The sequence below is a fragment of the Peromyscus leucopus genome, chromosome 9 (assembly GCF_004664715.2).
Source record: "Peromyscus leucopus breed LL Stock chromosome 9, UCI_PerLeu_2.1, whole genome shotgun sequence".
Classification (NCBI taxonomy): domain Eukaryota; kingdom Metazoa; phylum Chordata; class Mammalia; order Rodentia; family Cricetidae; genus Peromyscus; species Peromyscus leucopus.
Genome location: NC_051070.1, coordinates 931214 through 950070, shown reverse-complemented (window position 1 = coordinate 950070; position 18857 = coordinate 931214). Strand labels below are relative to the sequence as shown.

The 18857-nt window shown below is 38.6% G+C and overlaps 1 protein-coding gene across 5 annotated transcripts in view; it reads right to left on the bottom strand.

Annotated features, from left to right (window-relative positions):
- Nalcn (sodium leak channel, non-selective) overlaps positions 1 to 18857 on the bottom strand; it is a 309764-nt gene that overhangs the window by 94188 nt on the left and 196719 nt on the right. For 4 of the 5 annotated variants that reach the window (XM_028868291.2, XM_028868295.2, XM_028868292.1 and 1 more), the window contains one exon: positions 13137 to 13211. The exons of the other annotated variant lie outside the window; for it this stretch is intronic. In XM_028868291.2, the coding sequence (XP_028724124.1) occupies positions 13137 to 13211 (75 nt within the window). The remainder of the gene's footprint in view (positions 1 to 13136; positions 13212 to 18857) is intronic. 5 annotated transcript variants of the gene reach the window in all.

Here is an 18857-nt window from a genome sequence, read left to right as displayed (position 1 = left end):
ATATTCCCCCCCCCCCTTTCTCATTTTTTATATCACACAATGCTGGGGCCAGACCTTAGCATTAAGTTTCCTCCTTTGTTACTAGTATACACAGTTCCCTCTCATTTAAGGAGAAATATGTTTCAAGACCTTCAGTCAAGTTTGAAAGCACAGATAGTAAGCTACCCCTAATATATTGTGTTCTCCTACATATAAACATCTGTGTAAAAGTTTAATTTAGAAATTAAGTACAGTAAGAGACAAATTATAGAAACTAGTAATGAAATATAACAATTATAATAATACTATAATAATACAACTTGTATAAATTATGTAATAATATAATTGTATAAATGGTGTCACTTAAAATATCTTACTACATTTTACCTTTTCAGTTAAAGGAAGCACTTTACAGATCATCTTGGATGTCTGAAATGACAACATCATTCATTACTTGTGCTTTGAGCCTGTGATTAAATAAGGTTTACTTGAACACAGGCACTGCAGTTCCTTAACAGTCTATATGGCCTGTGTGAAGACTGAATTGGCTGCTAAATGATTGATGAGTGGGTGATGTACACAGACTGGGAACACTGGACTAACGGATGACCCATATCTGTAGTGTATTGGGGGCAGGACAGAGTGGGATGGCCAGAGACTTTACCACATTGCTTAGAGTATCAAGTACTTCAGAACTTATGAGTTGTTAATTTTAGAATTTTTCATTTAATACTTTCGGTGTGCAGTTGACTTTGAATAACTCAAATTAAGGGAAGAGAAACTACTGAAAGTGGACTACTGTATTCTTGCTATTAAGTTTTCTTGTTCTCAGGAGAACTAGTATGCATGTGTGTAATAAGCCTCATGCATATGTGTCTATATTTAGTTTTGTTTATGTTTACTTACCTGTGTGCATGTACCTTGTAGAACTGTAGAACCATATACATGTATATATCCACTTTATCTATCTATCTATCTATCTATCTATCTATCTATCTATCTATCTATCTATCTATCTTTATATTTCTGTTCATCTATCATCTATAATCTCTCTTAAAACAAACTGAGCTCATACCATTCTCTACTCCAGTCTAGCTTCACATTCACTTTTTGAACTCTCCTCTTTGCTTATTTGTAACTTCTTTTTCTGTCTTCTTGATCTTCAGGAAGTTACCTGATTTGTTTCATCTTAGCATTCCTATAAAGTTGTATAAATTATGCTATAACAAACAAACAAAGCACATTAAATTTGACTGTGCCTGGACCCTAGCAGTGCTCTTTCCCTTTAAGTGGTTCCTTTTCAGGTATCAATCACACATTTCTAAATATTATTCCTTAGAGTGCCTGCTGTCAATAGCAGAGTTGTTGAAAAGTTTTGCATCCTTTGATAAAAGAGTTTATTAGATTCACTCTGAAAATTTACATTAATCAACATATTTTATGCAAAACAGAATGAAAATAGAGCTAACACTGAGCAAAACAATATGCATATTTCTCTTTTCTGAGAAACATTGTAAGACTTTTTTTATTAATATCAGAGTACACAATATTCATGCATGAGAAAGTCAGGGATCAGTTTGCCTTACTATGTTTAATAATGAGCAAGTTTAACCTAGAATATGAGGAAAGGTCAACAATGAAGTCATCCATCCTCTAGTACAGGAAAGCTGAATGACAGTAAAGGGGAAATAAAAGACAGATTCTGTAGCTTCTGGTTCAGCCTTGGTTATCATTAATTAGGGACCTTTTGTCTCAGATCTGACCCAATGCTTGTCTATACCCTTCCCTCCTGTTAGCCACTTCTCTGAACTAGGCTGGTTATACGGAAGCTTGCTGAGCTGTCTGACTGCCTGGTATAGTCACTGGATTTGAGTACAATATGTTTGCTGTTTGAAGACATTGACATCTTCCTTCTGGAGAACAGTAAGGATGGAGGCATAGTAATCCTACCATGTGTAGCCTGGATATGACTAGGGATAAGATCTTACCCAGAGCGTTAGCAACTGCTGGAGAATTAAGAAATATTCTGAGACTAGTCCTGGGAGTACCATATCTTCTAGTTCTCTCCTATCTTGGATGGTTCAGAGGAGTTCTCAGTGGCTACCATGAGAAATGCTAAATGGATGTGGGAAGCCAAAGGGCTTCCATATAACCAGCCTTTTATTTTCACAGGAATCTATGAAGTGATTTTTCTCTAAGCTCTTCTGTTGCTTGCCTCTGCTAAGAAGCATCTCTCCATGTTTACATTGAACTCCCAATGCTTGTCTATACCCTTCCCTCCTGATAGCCACTTCTCTCAACTACGATGGTCATCCAGGTGTGTGAAGTGAATGAGAGCCTGTTGGTCATTTCAGCAAGGTCAAGTCTACACCTAAAGTAGGTCATCCAAGAGACTAAGGCACTTAATTCTAAACTTTCCTGTCATAGGAGAGCAAGATAAAAATGACCTGATCAAAAATACACTGAGCCACTTGAGCATTCAATAGTCATGAAATTCATTTCCAGGACTTTTAGAGTAAAAAATCACAGGAAGGTAGTGAATTTTGAGAGCAAATTATGTAAATGGGAAGGAATGGGTGCCTTTGCTGAATTTCATGTTCATTTTCACCCACACTCAAATGGAAAGCAAGCTGTCTCATAGCATCTATTAATACAATCTAGGTTTTCATTAAGGAGAAAATTAAACATTGGCAAACTCATGCTGTTCTGAGAAACTGCTGCTCACACAGAACTCAGTCACAGCAGCTCCTATGCCAGTGCTTGGCATGCAAACCAGGAACATCCAAGGTCCAGCTTTTCATCCAAAATTGGCTGTCAAACCCTCCCTGATGATGATGATTATCTTGTTGTCTGCACTGGGTGCTGAGGTTTGATAGAGTGGAGAGGTGTTAGCATATACCCAGTAATGAATAGGAGAGATGCTAAAGGTATTTATTTTTTCAAAAGTCTCGTACAGTATAAACAACAGCAAAAGAGAACAGACATTTGGCATAAAGGATAGAGCTGGAACCAGTGAGTACAGCTAAATCCAGCTTCTAATGCCTTCCCAGAGGACATATCAGATCTCCCAAGACCTTGTGAGAGGCTGGATCTAAAGTCCTATGGGACCATAAAGATAGCATAGATACCAGTCCAGAAGGAGGAAACAATCATACTAGACAATACCCAGGAGTTAAGACCGACATCATCAAATTGAAAATGTCACATCACATCTATAGATACAGGCTGAGAAAATTAGGGATACTCAGGTAGTAAAGTCTATGTGAATATTTCAAAATCCCAGCAACTTCAAAGTGTGAAATGTTTCTGGCTTCATGCATTTTCACAAGGGATATTCAGCCTGCATTCAAATTAGACTCCAGAGTGGTAAAGTTATTTGCATATTCTTGTCTCCATTGAGCCTGATGAAGCATTTTGTTTATAGCAAGGACTCAAATATTTGATGAATAAATGAACAATCAGAAACTAGGAAGGCTTTGGGAAAAATGGGAATATATTTGAACTATTCGGAAGAAAGAAGCATATGGCATGCATGAAGCTTGAGTCCACAGAGGCAATCACATCTCACTAATATGCATGCTTGGTTAGTACTCAGGTCTGTGTAGGATAAAACTCATTCTAATGCCTCGGAACAGGTAACACAGCCATGGATGTGTGTGCTTATGATTAAACAGCTGTCAGACACTTCATAAGACTAACAATTTTGCTTTTGTCCTCAGAACCAGGACAATCTATTTTCCTATTGTCTATGACAGGAGCTGGAAAACAAAAGAATGCTGTTAGATTTCACTTTATTACTGCCCTTGTTGTGTTCAGTGGTTGGGGGCAAAAAGCTCTTAGATATGTTCTGCTCTTGATTAAAGAGAGGAAAAAGAAAGAACATCTGTGGGGATCAGGAAGGAACACTGCTGGGCAGAGTTGAAGAATAATGTCCCCCAGTTTGGGCAAATTTTTACTTCACTCTTTACAAAACAAACAAACAAACAACAGAACCATAATAAACAAAACAAAACACTGAGATAATCTTGATTTAATAATCTTTTAGAATACTGTGAAAGTCTGTATTAAATGTCATTTTTGAGGGGTGGAGAAATGGCTAAGTTAGAAAATTGCCTTCTACACAAGCAAGAAGGTCTGAGTTTAGATTTCCAGAACCCATGGGAAAAACTGGGGGGGGGGCAGCATACTCCTATACTCCCAGATGTGGAGGGTATGTGCATGGAGATAGGGTGACCTCCAAAGTCGATTGGCCAGCCAGCCTATCCAAGTTCAGTGAGAGACTCTGTCTGAAAAACTAAGGATAGAAAGCAACTGAGAAATGACAACCAGCATCAATCTTGGGCCTCCACATGCACACACACAGAAACATCTACTCTAACAAGTAAAGCACACACATACACACACACACACACACACACACACACACACACACACACACACACATACACACATCATTTTGAACCAGCACAATTAAAGACTGACATGATCATCACTTTGCTATTATAAACTTGAAAACATAGTCTACAGTCTTAGGGGTAGAGTTCATTATCAAGAGACTTTACTAACCAAGAACAGAGGTCCTGGAATGTCAGGGCATGAGACATAGGTAAGGATTACACAACAGTATCATTTGAAGGTAATCTGGTTTCATCAAAAAACCATCTGAAATGGAATTTTGGAACAATTTATAGGAATCTTCTTCCATGGAAATCTCACATTGATAAACTTTTAGGGATTAATTCAAAGCAAAGAAATGGCCCTAATGCTCACCACCCTGCCCCCAGTTGGTCTAGACTTCTCTTGCTTCCAATATTCAGGCATGGATCTTCCAAGTTTTTGAAAGTTTCATCTTCAAGTTGGAGAAGGAAGTTTTGAAAATGTTCACTTCCCAGGGCTGAAGTTATAAAGTTCCCAAACCTGGGTAGTTTAGTGGTGCAGATATTTACTGTCTTCCATTTCAGAGGTTGAGAATTTGAGACCAAGATGTCCCCAGGGTAAGTTCTTTCTGGATGTTCTGGGGAGGGCCCATCTTGTGAGTTTCTCTAAGCTTTGAGTGACTTGGTCAATACTTGTTCCCTGTGGATGCTTGACTCCCAGATCTGTCTTCGTGTATGTCTGTGTCCCTTCACTTCCTACAGGGACTCCAGTCAAGCTGGGTTTGGGTTCACTTTTGCAGTCTCATCATAACTTAATGATATTTACAAAGATGCTATTTCCAGTTAAATCACATCATAGGAACTTAGGTAGGATTAGAATACATTCTAATACAATATATTCTGTAGAAGAACTTTCTGAGGCCACAACTGAACACATATCAGGAAGAGACAATTCTGACAGCTTTATCTCCTGCTTTGATGAGACTTCTTGAATACACACTTAAAAATACCCTTTTTGTACAGACTTTGTGTTTTTCCCCTTCATTCCTTTCTTCCTTTCTTCCCTCCTTCCTTTCTTTCTTTCCCCTTCCTTTCTTTATGTGGGGTATCATATATCTACTGAGTGCTGGGATTACAGCCTTGTGCCGCAATGCATAGTTTTGACCTCTATATTTCCAGTTACCTTGATGTTGATGATTGACACCTCCAAATTCCTAGTTTCTTCTGTTACTTCTTGGCTTGAACTTTGGTCTAAATAGTTCACAGTCTTAATGATTTCTTTAAGCCAATTTTATTGCTGTTCATGTTTCAATATGTCAGAACTTATTAGAAAAATATCTAACACTGGTGATGGTATTTTAAACATATCAGATTAAATGTAATATATAAGATTATTTTGGGAGATTATGTAAAGTTCTGGGCTATGATATGTAAACTGACAAAGAAGAGTCTCTTCAGTCAAAAGACTGAGAGTGGTCTCAAGAGGACTTTGGTAACATTAATAGCTTTGAGTAAAATGTGGTGCCTCCAAACTCTCAGCTATTAATAATTTCTAGGTTCTTTAGAGTATTGATCCTCTACCTCCTGAACAGCTGAGTGCTTCCTAGAGCAGCAGGAATCTAGCTACCAATCCTTCCTCCAGCTGTGTATGTTCCCAGTATGTTGTACAAATATCATTCTTGGTGCACGTTCCACTGAGGGAAGGTTGGGGGCACTGTTGTAAATACATTAATATTGTTAAGAACACGTCGATAACTAGGTGACCCTGTAGTATGAATCTTAGAAGGTCTTATTAATAAAATCAAACCTGAGCCAGGTATTGGGGTGAACACTGAATGACCAGAGAAGCAGAACAAGCCACAGCTACCTCACCTTGCCAGTTCCTCAACTGATCCTGTTTCCTCAGACTGGAAGCCTCTGAGTCCTTATCCAAATGGATCTCAGCTGAATTGCTTCTCAAAAGCCTGAAAGCTTACCCAGCTCTAGTTCCTTGTCCTCATGCCTTAATTAAATACCTTTCTGTTTTCTGCCATCACTCTCTGGGATTAAAGGCTCTTGTTACCATGCCTGTCTGTTTCCAGTGTGGCCTTGAACTCACAAGAGATCCAGGCAGATCTCTGCCTCTGGAATGCTAGGATTAAAGGCAGATGTGCCACCATTGGCCTCTGTTCTGTTCTCTTACCCCAGATAAGTTTATTATGGTTCATAATATTTTGGGGAACACAATATCACCACATGACCGCCTCAGAAATGTAGAGTGTGAGGAAGATGAGATATGGGAGCTGGCAATTCTGATTCACTTCCTCAGGTGTCATTCACGCCTCCTTTTCTGTAACCCAACTATACCATCCAAGTCCTGAAACTGCCATCTTAACCACCTTCTTATTACTATGATGGTTGCTCATTTTAAATAAAAACATGAATTGTGGTAAACATACTTAAAAGAATTTACATCTTACCAGCTTTTAACCTATAATTCAGTTGGCTCACACTGCTATCCCACAGACTTCTAGAACTTTCTCTTTTTGCAAAGCTGGAACTTTGTCCCCATTGAACAACAGCCCCTTTATCCATCCCCAATTTCTGGCAAGCAACTTCATATAGTGTGTCTATGGACTTGATTGCATAGATGCTCATTTAACGCATGTAAGTGAAACGGCACAGAGTGTTGTAGTGGGTAGCCATTCCAACTTGGTTCTGGAAGTTCCAACCCCCATTGAGACTCTGGCAACTGTCACGCCTACGAGGCGGGGCGAGGGGAGGCGCCTGGGGACCCGAGAGCTGGATGGGCCAGCGCTCGCTCTGGGCGCTCTCTCGTGCCGGGACGCTGACCAGTGCAGATTGACTGTGTAGAGCTCCGGAGAACACCGTTGGACTGCATTACACCTTCCCCAGACCCTGCGACCTACCCATTACTTAATTTGTGAGTTTCGCCATTAAATAAATATCCTTTTAACTACGTGGAGTGGCCAAAATAATTTCTCCAATAGAGTGTGACATTTTTTATGACAGGTTGCTACAGGAATTGTGATGACATCAGGGTAGGTGTTGGAACCTCTATTCTTTTAGGCTGTTCTCCTTCATGCCCTCTTATGCCAACATGTTTTATTACTTCCTCTGCCTTCAGATCCTGTCATATCCTATGCTTGTGATGAATGTCCCGGATTTCACCAGTGATGTCTCCTGTCTGCTGCCCAAACCCCTTATTCATCATCACTACTAACTCCAGTTTGATTACTTGTCAACTTTCCCACTATCTCATAAGCTATTTAAAGGTAGAGACAGCTTCCTGTTGACCATACACATGTACACGTGTGTGTGTGTGTGTGTGTGTGTGTGTGTGTGTGTGTGTCCCTGTTGCTAACAGGTTGAAGAGTTAATGTCTGCTCAACAACATCTCAATCATACCACCCTCTTCCATACCCACCCTCAACAGTGAAGGCTGGATCATGAGTCTGATTATTATCTGGTTTTCTGTCTATACACCTGCAGGATGAGAATATGCTGATATCTAAATTTCCTACATATCTTAATCATCCCACTGTCTAGATGTTTCTCATCACTAATGAAAGAACTGGTCCTCTGTGATGGCAGAAGGATACTGGATTAGAGCCATACATTCTGTGTTGTCCCAACTTTGGTACTTAGAAATAACATGAACTAGGTGAAAAGTTCACTTCTCTGAATGTATTTTTAATATTCAGGATGAAATTTGGTAGGTTGGTATGAAATGCCTGCTCCAGGAATTTTCAGTAGGTAAAATTTTACCTACTGAAACCAACACCACTCAAGCAACACCACTCATTTTAAAGTCACATTATCTTGAATTCACTCATGAGAGAGAGACAAAATAGTGAGTATGGGAAGACCTTAATGCAGCTCTTAAGATGTAACAAGTGGTTAGCTAAATTGTGTTCAAAGCAACACTACTTGCTACTACCCTGAATTTGGAATGTATGGGAGGCAACAGAGATATGAATTAAAGCTTCAAGGTATAAAAGCATACTACTAAGAATTCCAATAGGATGTGTGTGGGGGGAGAAAAAGGGGGGGGGGAGAGAGAGAGAGAGAGAGAGAGAGAGAGAGAGAGAGAGAGAGAGAGAGCCCGCTCTATTGGCTTATGAATTACAGAAGCAGAGAAATTCCACAGTCTTCCCTGTTTAAGCTGTAGATACAAAGAAGCAATGTCGCTCCCACAAAGAGCTGATAATGTAGGTTCCAGTCTTGTTATAAATCAGTTGTTTACCTTAAGTTATCTGGCAAAGAGTAAATTCAACTTTCACTATCTTTTTGTTCTTTGAGGCCCTCAGAAGATTTAATGATGCTGCCCATCTTGGAGAATATATGCATTCTTAGGCTATGAATGAAAATTCTAAGCGTTATCAGAAATACTCCTGTAGATCCACCCAGAACACTGCTTACTAACTATGTGGTCTTTTGTTAACTCAGGTAACATGATGCACAAATCAATCATTATGCAAGATAAGGCTAAATAAAAGTACTAATTTGTAACACACATCATAGAGTTTATGTTGTTTCTGTTTTTTTTTAATACCAGTCAAATGAATGCGAAGCAAGTGTGATCAGGGTACATTATATGAAATTCCCAAATACTCAACAAAAATATTTTGTTGGGAAAAAAAATCCTAGTGAACAATAGTGAGAAATTATGTGTCCACTTGCCTCTGTGCTGTGGACTCTGTCAAACCTTGAACCAGGATTTTATGAGATAGAATGTGGAGCTGAAGAACATTTTTTAAAAATTTATAGCTTTGAATTTAATCTAAACAGACTATCTACTTCTGTTTCCCATGGTTCTTTCCCCGAGGCTTCTCTGGATTTTTTCCTCATAGTTTAATGAATTTTTATATTGCTTAAAAGAACATCCTTCATATCTCTCTTGCTCTGACTTTGTGTAAAATCATTAAAGCTGTAGGACTTCTTTGTAATTTTCAAAGTTTCTACTCCACCACAACCCCCTTTTATCCCTCTTATTACTACACCACTGAGCTTCAAGGTCACCCTCTTTTAACTGATGCCAGAGAACAGTTTGGCCAAGGTCTTTTTCTTTATGTTTCTATGTAATGTGACTTGTCCTCTTTCTTTCTTTCTTTCTTTCTTTCTTTCTTTCTTTCTTTCTTTCTTTCTTTCTTTCTTTCTTTCTTTCTTTCTTTCTTTCTTTCTTCCTTCCTTCCTTCCTTCCTTCCTTCCTTCCTTCCTTCCTTCCTTCCTTCCTTTCTTTCTTCTCTCTCTCTCTCTCACACACATACACACAGACAAATACATACTTGTCTTTTTCACAGATCACCATAATCACTTTTATACTTCATTTTAAAATTTCATGTGGAAAATTAATATACATATACTATAAAATTATGTAGTTACATGAAGTAATTATATTTGTGATTATCAATAATACCACATAGAAAATTTAAAAGTCTTATAAGTAGATTCATTAAATGTCTGACTCACATTTGACATTTATATGGATTCAGCTTGAGTCAATATAGTTTAGATCTTTAGAGTATAGGCTTTTGGTTATAAAATTGCATCAGTTCCAATCTTAGCTTTAACATTTGTTGATTGTCCAACCTTCAGCTCCTTGTGTCCCTTTCCCTTATCTGTTTGATGGATATAATAATATCTGTACTAAATGGCTATTTTGAGCAGTAATTGAAGTTATTTGGCATTTGGCAGTGAGTAGACAGTCAACAACTATTACCATATTAACAAGAATCTACAGACTGGTTATAAACAGTAAACAATTAAAACAAAATTTGAACTGAGCAAAGATTTAGGAATGTGTAATGCTTTCTGTAACTTGAAATGTTAGGAGAGTAAACTTTTAACATATCTTTTCTATTCTACTCTCTATATGGGGATAGCAGTAAAAATAGATGGTAAGAGTCAGATCTCTGTATATGGAAACCTAGTAAATACTTCATGGGGTAATTTTATTGGCAAGTCCAAGAAATCTGTCAGAGACTGGAGATTTTCAGGTACTCTCCCTGTGATTATAAACGTGTATGAAAGTACATGCTCGCATATGCATAACTATGTGTGTAGTATTTTCTGCAAATGATCCAACCTCAAAGGTTAAGATCACCAAAAAAGGGAAAACAATGAATATTTTAAAAATGATACAATTTTAAAAATATTCATTATTTATAATTTTATAATTTTAAGTATGTGTGTGTGTGTGTGTGTGTGTGTGTGTGTGTGTGTGTGTGTGAACCTTTGTGAGGTTGTACACCATGAATTTTCAAGAGTCCTCAAAGAAGAAAGGAATAGGTTGAACCCCTTGGAGCTGGAGGTGCAGGTGGTTGTGAGCTGCTACATTGAACTTGAGTTCTCTGTAAGAGAAGCAACCTCTCTAGTCCCATCCAAAGGATACGGTTTTCAAAACTAGTGAAAGTACAAAATAATCTTGTGCAAAAAGGGAAGAAAGAGAACCAGGTACATTTTAATTTAGAATGATACTTTTTGCTCCAGTGGATTTCAAATATGAAATTGAAGGGATTTGGGGTATGAAATTAATAGATGAATTAATTAAATATGTAGTTTCAGTCCAGTCATGAGTAAATAATAGCCTAAAAGGACTACTGAAAATGGGATCACTACTTTATTTTCCTTGGAGTTTTTAGAGTTGAAAACGCCTTTAAATCTTCAAAGAAAATGCCCCAAAATCTGACATAAAGAATTTTTAAAAACAAAAACAGATTAAAAAGTGAGGAAAGTAAGATAGTAAGCAGGTGTGTGTGTGTGTGTGTGTGTGTGTGTGTGTGTGTGTGTGTGTGCATGCAAGAGCATGTATGTGTGCATATGTGTTGGGTATATGTGCACACATGGGGGCATTCATATGAAGGCCAGAGGTCAATGTCAGATGTTTTCCTCCTTTGTTCTCTACCTTATTTTTGATGTAAGATCTCTAACTAAACCCCAAGTTTACTAAGTTAGCTGGATTGGCTGGCCATCCAGAACTATTATTTTCCCTGCCATGTTGGAATTACAGATGCACACCGCACGCAGTCCTTTACACGAGTGCCTGGGATATGACCTCATGGCTCACACTTGCACAAGAAGTAGTTTACCAACTGAGCCCTCTTCCAAGACTCATGATTTTTTAAATTGTTGGTTTTTCATTTTTGGTTAGATAAAATAAATGAAAAGCCCAAAGTTATTGACTGTTGAATATACAAATGTTAAAAAGAAAATTAAATAGATTGTACATATATGTACAAATTAAAACACTCAAAATATAATCACTATAAAATTTATTTAGGTTCCAAAAGTTTGCTACATATAATTTTTTATTGCCTTCTAGCAGAAACAGTATTTTGCAAATGTAGGCTGAATTACTTAGTATTTTACTTATTCAGTGGTTGCTTAATCCCACACTAAATCTTGTAGTAGGATCAGCTAGAGAAAACTTAATGTTTTTCATTTTTATGTATTCTATTTTAATGGGAGTATATAGATTTATTCAAGATCTATGAGTGATAAATATGACACACAGGAAAATCCATCTATAAATGCCAGATTTGGAAAGCAGCAGATTTTTATTGGTCTTGTCAAATTATGCAGTTGATCAGTTTTGATGCTGAGCTCACACATATATTTTCTACAAAGGAGTCACATACAGCATTTCATATCACTAGCATAGAATAACATCTCTCACTTGAAGAACCCTCTCCCTAAGCCACAAAGTGGAAAAAGCAAAATGAAATGACTCTGACCAGAGTCATTTGCCTTCAGAGCTCAGGACACTATGGAGCTTTAGGCCTTCCTGGGTATGCTCAGAGCAGAGGTCTTGATGTCAAACATGTTTTTTAACCCATATGGATACCCTTGGTGAAATCATTGGCTTTGAAGATGAGAGTAATGCAATGTTAAATTTTAAAAGGACCATTCAAAGAAATTAAAAAGTACAAACTTAAAAGGTTATGTTGCTTTATATTTTGCAGAATAGACAAGTTTTAAAAATTCTGAATATGTAAGAGCCTTCACATCATTCTGAAGGTTTAGAGTCAAATAGTTGCTTTAGAGTCTTGGGTCTTCTTGTTAACATTTTAACTCATTGTACAATGTGTGAGTATGTCCAAGGAAATCTTCAAATCTCCAAACGTCTCCCATCCCCTTACTTCTTAATAAAGCTGAACACTCCAGTAAAGTGCAAACACTTCACCATAGAAGAGAACTATGGAGCTAGTTAGCTGATTGAACTTGCACTTGTCTTCCATGGATAACATAACTTTTATAAACTCCCGTTGCCTTTTTCTGATACCATTCCCCATACCCTGATAGAGTCTGGTTTCAAGTGTAACAAGACACATATTTGATCATTTATCTTATTTAATTTTGAATAGTCACTTTGGGCACTCATACTAGATACTCTTCTAGTGTCTAGAAGTCAGAAAGTTGCTTTTTTAATACTTTATGATGAAGACCAAGAGCATTGCATATACTTTGGCAATGCAGCAATGTGGCCCTGGGGAGTTAGTTTCCAAACAGCCTTCATTTAATAGAAAAATGATCTCAAAATCCAGTTTATTAAACTATGACCATCTTACTTTTACTCAAAATAATATGAAACTAGCCTTAAGATATTTGTAAAGTAATAGGAAAACACCCCCTGATATTAGATAGGAGATAAATTTAAAAAATACATCAGTTTATTAACTCACACTGCCTCAAAATTTTCAATTAATTTTTTGCTTTGAAGGTCCGAGCATCAACGTTACTATAAATGCCCTTACTTCTTAACTCCCCCATGCCACTTACTTGTTTGAGCTTCTTTAGATCTTCATCAAGTTCTAAGTTGTCCAAAATAACAGCAACAAACAAACTCAGGAGGATCTATAAAACGGTTAAATAACAATGAAAACACCCACACTCTATAGGTATCAAAATTTCATATATAATAAAGAATATCTATCTAAAAGATATTTGATAAAGAATTCATCAGTTGAAAATTATAAATATGCACTATGAATCATTGCATAGACACTTTGAGGTGTTTGTCACAAACACAGGACAGAAAATACAAAAATTCACATAAATAATAAAAATATAAATTTACTTCAGGAAGGAAATTTAATAAGGAAATTACAATTATTTTAATTTAAAAACATATTTGAAACTAACCTAAGAAAAATATATGAACTAATGATTAAAAGCTTAATATGTAAAGGTGCTAAAATGATGTAATCCTGGAAATGACATCTAAATTTTTATAAGTAGCTAATACAATTACAGAGAACTCAATGATCAGATTCATATTGATGTTAGAGATTTCCATGGTGGAAAGTAGTCTTAAAGGTGTCCCATAGTGTTGCTGTTAGCTGAAAATGATGTGTGCTGTAGCCTCACACATTGAACATGGAACCAGAAGGTTACAGAAAAGAGGCAATAAAAGGCCATGTCATTTTTCCCTACTCTTTCTTGGTTCAGTGGTTCAGGGGGAAGTCAAATGCCAAGATGTGAGGGAAGCATCATGATAAATCCCTTCTGTTGATTAACTTAGACATGTTGCCTGCAGACAACAAGAAACCTTCCAACACTCCTGTGAGAGACTGTCTTGGAGGCAGATGCTCAAGTCTTCTAGGTGACCACAGCCCCAAACATCTTGATTGTAACCTAAGGAGACACTGAACCAGATCCAAGCAAACCTGTTCCAGTTCCCAATTGAGAGGCACTGTTCAAGACAATAAAGGTTTCTTTGTTAGTAAGTTCCCAGCATGTGGATAATTTGTGATATAGCATTGGGTAACAACAACTCATGAGATTATTATGCAGAATTTAGTAGCTCACTCTGTTCTAGGTTTAATGAATAGAAAGCAGGGTGGGTGGTGAGGCTGTGATAGATGATTGGCTTGGACTAGTGCCACCATGCTTCCTTACTGTAGGAGATGATTGGCTTAGGATTGGTACCACCATGCTGCTTTACTGTAGGAGATAATTAGCTTAGTAGTAGTGCCACCATGCTTCCTTACTGTAGGAGATGATTGGCTTAGGATTGGTACCACCATGCTGCTTTACTGTAGGAGATAATTAGCTTAGTAGTAGTGCCACCATGCTTTCTTACTCTAGCCTCATTTTTGAGAACCCCAACAGAACTTGAACACAGTTCAGAGTGGTCCAGACCAGAGGCTTTTCCTGATGTCACCATGTCTGGCCCACCCATGTCAGGCTCGCTTGTGAGTCAGCATTATTCTAAACTGGGCATCCCATAGTTGACTCCAAGCTTAGTTCCTTTCCTGTGATCTTGGTGATGAAAAGCCATGTCTGAGAGGAATCAACATTTCACTGTATCCTCATGCCAAGATCTGAGATATCTCCCGAAGCCTCCCAATAGTAAGATATGCTGCACAGTTATGGCGGTAGGTACTTTAACAGGCCTTATTCCATATCTTGATTCAGCTGGGTTTCCTGTCTCCCCAGGAAACCTATAAACACATATCTAAAAGGAAAAAAAAAAGCCCTTGATGGTGTTGTTGTTGTTGGGGTCTATTCCTCTCATTTTCTTAAACAATTCCTTTAGAAAACAAATTCTGCTTTAAAAAAAATTTAAACAGAATTCTTTATTGATGCTTTGGAAATTTCACATCTTGCAATCCAATCCCGTTTACCTCTCTGTCCCTCTATATCCACCTCTAAACTGAAGTATCCCCCCCCCCAATTAATTAAAAACAAAATGAACAAACAAAACCCCCCTCACTCCTCTTATCTTTCAAACACCTCTTCATTCATCCTAGGGGCCTTGCACGCTATCAAGCAGTATACCCCTTCTGACCAATCAGCTTCACCTGAAAAATGTGCATTGCTACGAGTCCTTGGTTTGGTTCAAGGCCTCTGAATTCTGATACAGGATCATTACTAGGTTCTCATGGAAACTCCTCTTGGATATCCTGTTGTTGCCCCAAGTCATGGAGATCCTGTGGTTTTCATTCTTCGGGACCAGCCTCTGCACTCACTCCAGCAGGGGCAGCTGTTAGGGTGGGCCAACCGAAGGTCCAGGATGTGGGTCTGGGTGGTAGCTGAGTTGGTCGGTCCTGGCCACTGAGACTGCCTCCCTCAAGCTAGGGGGAGAGTCTGGAATCTACATAGGAATCCTGTTCCTATGGAGAGGTTGGCAGCTTAGCAGATTTTACTTTTAATTATTTCTCTAGCACTAGCCAGATGGAGGGCTATTGAAGGACAGTGAGGTTACTCCATTAGATTAATTTTGATAAACAGTTTCAAGGATTCCAGGCATGTATCAGGCACAGTCTAATTGGGACTTGGATTCAATATTGCTCTTACAGTGGAGTTTACAATTGAATGGAGCAGGCATAGAGAGTACCTCCATAGGCAAGAGCACTGTGGTTCAGGTGAGACCTGGGCTTAGAAACAGGTGCTCTTATTCTGGGTCAATCACTGCCCATGAAGGTTACTGTGCCATTATTTGTAAGATGTTATAGCTATAATAGTAAGCTATTTATTATTATTATTATTATTATTATTATTATTATTATTATTATCACAGCTACCATTTTCCTCTAATTAACTCTCTACCAAGAAATTAGATGAGTGATCTAGACTAAAAATATATAGATATGTGAAAATAAACTATCTTGGTTTTTCTATAAGTAAATTTAATGAGATAATAGTGTCTTGATTTCTGTTAATGGCTGAAAATGTAGTATTGTTCTATCAATGCACTCAATTCTTGGGGTCTGTTATATTAGAATATATGCTTAATTTCTTCAGGAGTAGTCTAAGGTCAAACATAGGTGAATCTCCTGGCATCTGATACATTATGAAATAGATAAGGCATTCTTCATCTCCCATGTGGAGTGTTGGTGATGCTTTTTTGCAGAGGTGGGGGATCTGGGCTTTTGATCTGCCAATGTGGCCACCACCTCAGCTCCAGAAGCTTAGGTTGAGTTTTGATTCCCAGTGACATCTTCTGTGTGGCTTCTCAGAGGTGCTGAGGCAAAATACATACATCTGGTGCCTTCCACTTGGACATTTATTCTATCATCATCCTAGAGGCCAGGGCTCTAAAAGCTAGCTGTCAGCAGGACCATAAGTTCTCCAGTACCTCTAGGAAAGAATTCTTTGCCTCTTGCAGCTTCTGATGCCCCCAGGTAGTCAGTCACTGGTTTTTCTTAGAGCAGAGTATCAATCTTCAACTCCATCTCATCATGGCCTCTCTTTCTTCTCATGTGTTATCCTCTTTAGTTTCCCATAAAAATATTTTTAGTGGATTTGGGATCCATCCAGATAACTCAGGATGATTTTATCTAACATTATTAACTTAGTTATACCTGTAAAGTCTCCTTTTCCAAAAATTTGAGTGTGTTTGTTTTTATTTCTTATTTTTTAGGGAATATAATTTATATACTTCAGACCAGCTCATCAGAGTATGAATTAGACAGTAGAAAGTGCAGGTTGACAAGAAGTGATCATGGGCCATACTGACTCTTAACTCTCAGGATAGTTCAGAAGTTCTGCCATTCTTGGGGAATCTACATGGACTTGTTCTTTGAGGGTATCTCAGAAATTGTCTCTATCTAGACCTCCTAAGATTCTAATGCTGCCCAGCTGGTGATGACCCATGTGTGACCCTTAACAATCTTTCCTCTTAAGTTTAGGCAAAATGTGCTAGGTCTTGGCTATCCAAACACGCTGATGCCAACACTGTTATTGCCTTTGGTTGGGTGTACAGATTTCCAAGGCAACACTTCTCTTCTTTCCTCTGTCCCAGAGGAAATCCTTTTTTCCCTAAAATAATTCAGGCTGAAATCTGTAACTGTAACAGAAGTGGAGTATGTGGCTGCACAAGGCTGAAGACTGACACCAGAGACTAACGGTTGGTTATTTGCATATCATAAATTTAGTGCTGTACCAGCTGAACATGTTGGTTTCTGAGAGCCTATTGGGATGGATGAGTCAAGGACATCTTAGCTAATGTGAGGCAATGATGAGGGCCCCAAGGATGCACTCAAAGTCACTGAGATACCAACCTGACTTTGACAGGAAAAGAAATATGAGAAAGCCATTCCTTGAGGCTGGAGAGCATATGGCTTACTCTGGAGGAGTTGAGTGGGTAAGTCCAGCCAGAACCCACCTTCCAAGGATGCTGGTGAGGAGTGAATAGAATCTGGGATGTGGCTGGCAATCCCATCAGTGCCACATGCTGAGGTTAGGGAATGCAAAAGGAGGTTATTAACACCACGAAGTGATGCCCATAGTTTCTTCTGTATTGGGTTTTTCAAAAGCTTGGGAATCTTGTTGTGAGTTGTTCCTGTGTTTAATGCATCTAATGCAGCTGCTTCAGATGGAAAGTCTGAATGAAGTTTGAGAGACTAGATGAGTCTGGAGATTAGATACAGAATGTTCCTTTGTTTAAAAAATACACTATATTTCATATGTTCTTTTTTAAAAATATTTTTATTTTATAATTAATTTAATTTTACATATCAGCCACAGATTTCCAAATCCTCCCTCCTCCCACCCCCCAGGCTTTCCCCCCAATGCACCCCACATTCCCACCTCTTTCAAGGCAAGGTCTCCCCTGGGGATTCAGCCCAGCCTGGTAGATTCAGTTGAGGCAGGTCCAGTCCCCTCTTCCCTGCATCAAGGCTGAGCAGAGTGTCTCAGCATAGGCCCTAGGTTCAAAAAAGCCAGCTTATGCACCAAGGACAGGTCCTGGTCCCACTGCATGGGAGCCTCCTAAACAGTTCAAGCTCACCAACTTCCATGGGGGATCCTCAGCTATTGGTTCACAGTTCATGTGTTTCTGCTAGTTTGACTATTTGTCCCTGTGCTTTTTCCATCATGGTCTCAATATCTCTTGCTCATATAACCCATCCTCTCTCTTGCTGGTTGGACTCCTGGAGCTCCACCTGGGGTTTGGTCATGGATCTCTGCATCTGCATCCACCAGTCACAGGATGAGGGTTCTATTATGACAGTTAGGGTGTTCGGCCATCTGATCACTAGAGTAGGTCATCTCAGGTACTCTCTCAACCATTGCTAGTAGTCTGTAGTGGAGGTATCTTTGTGGATTTCTGGGGACCTCTCTAGCACTCTGTTTCTTATTCCCATGGATTCTTCATTTATCATGGTGTCTCTTTCCTTGTTCTCCCACTCTGTTCCTGATCCAGCTGGGATCTCCCACTCCTCTAAGCTCACTTTCCCCCGACCCTTGCCCTCCATTACCTGCCCCCTCACAACCAGTTTGCTCATGTAGATCTCATTCATTTCTCTGTCACTGGGTGATCCCTATGTCTTTTTTAGGGTCCTATTTACTAGGTAGCCTCCCTGGAGTTATGAGTTGCAGTCTGGTTGTCCTTTGCTTTACATCTATTATCCACTTATGAATGAGTACATACCATGTTTGTCCTTCTGAGTTTGGGTTACCTCACTCAGGATGATTTTTTCTAGTTCCATCCATTTGCCTGCAAACCTCATGATATCATTGTTTTTCCTCTGCTGAGTAGTACTCCATTGTGTGTAT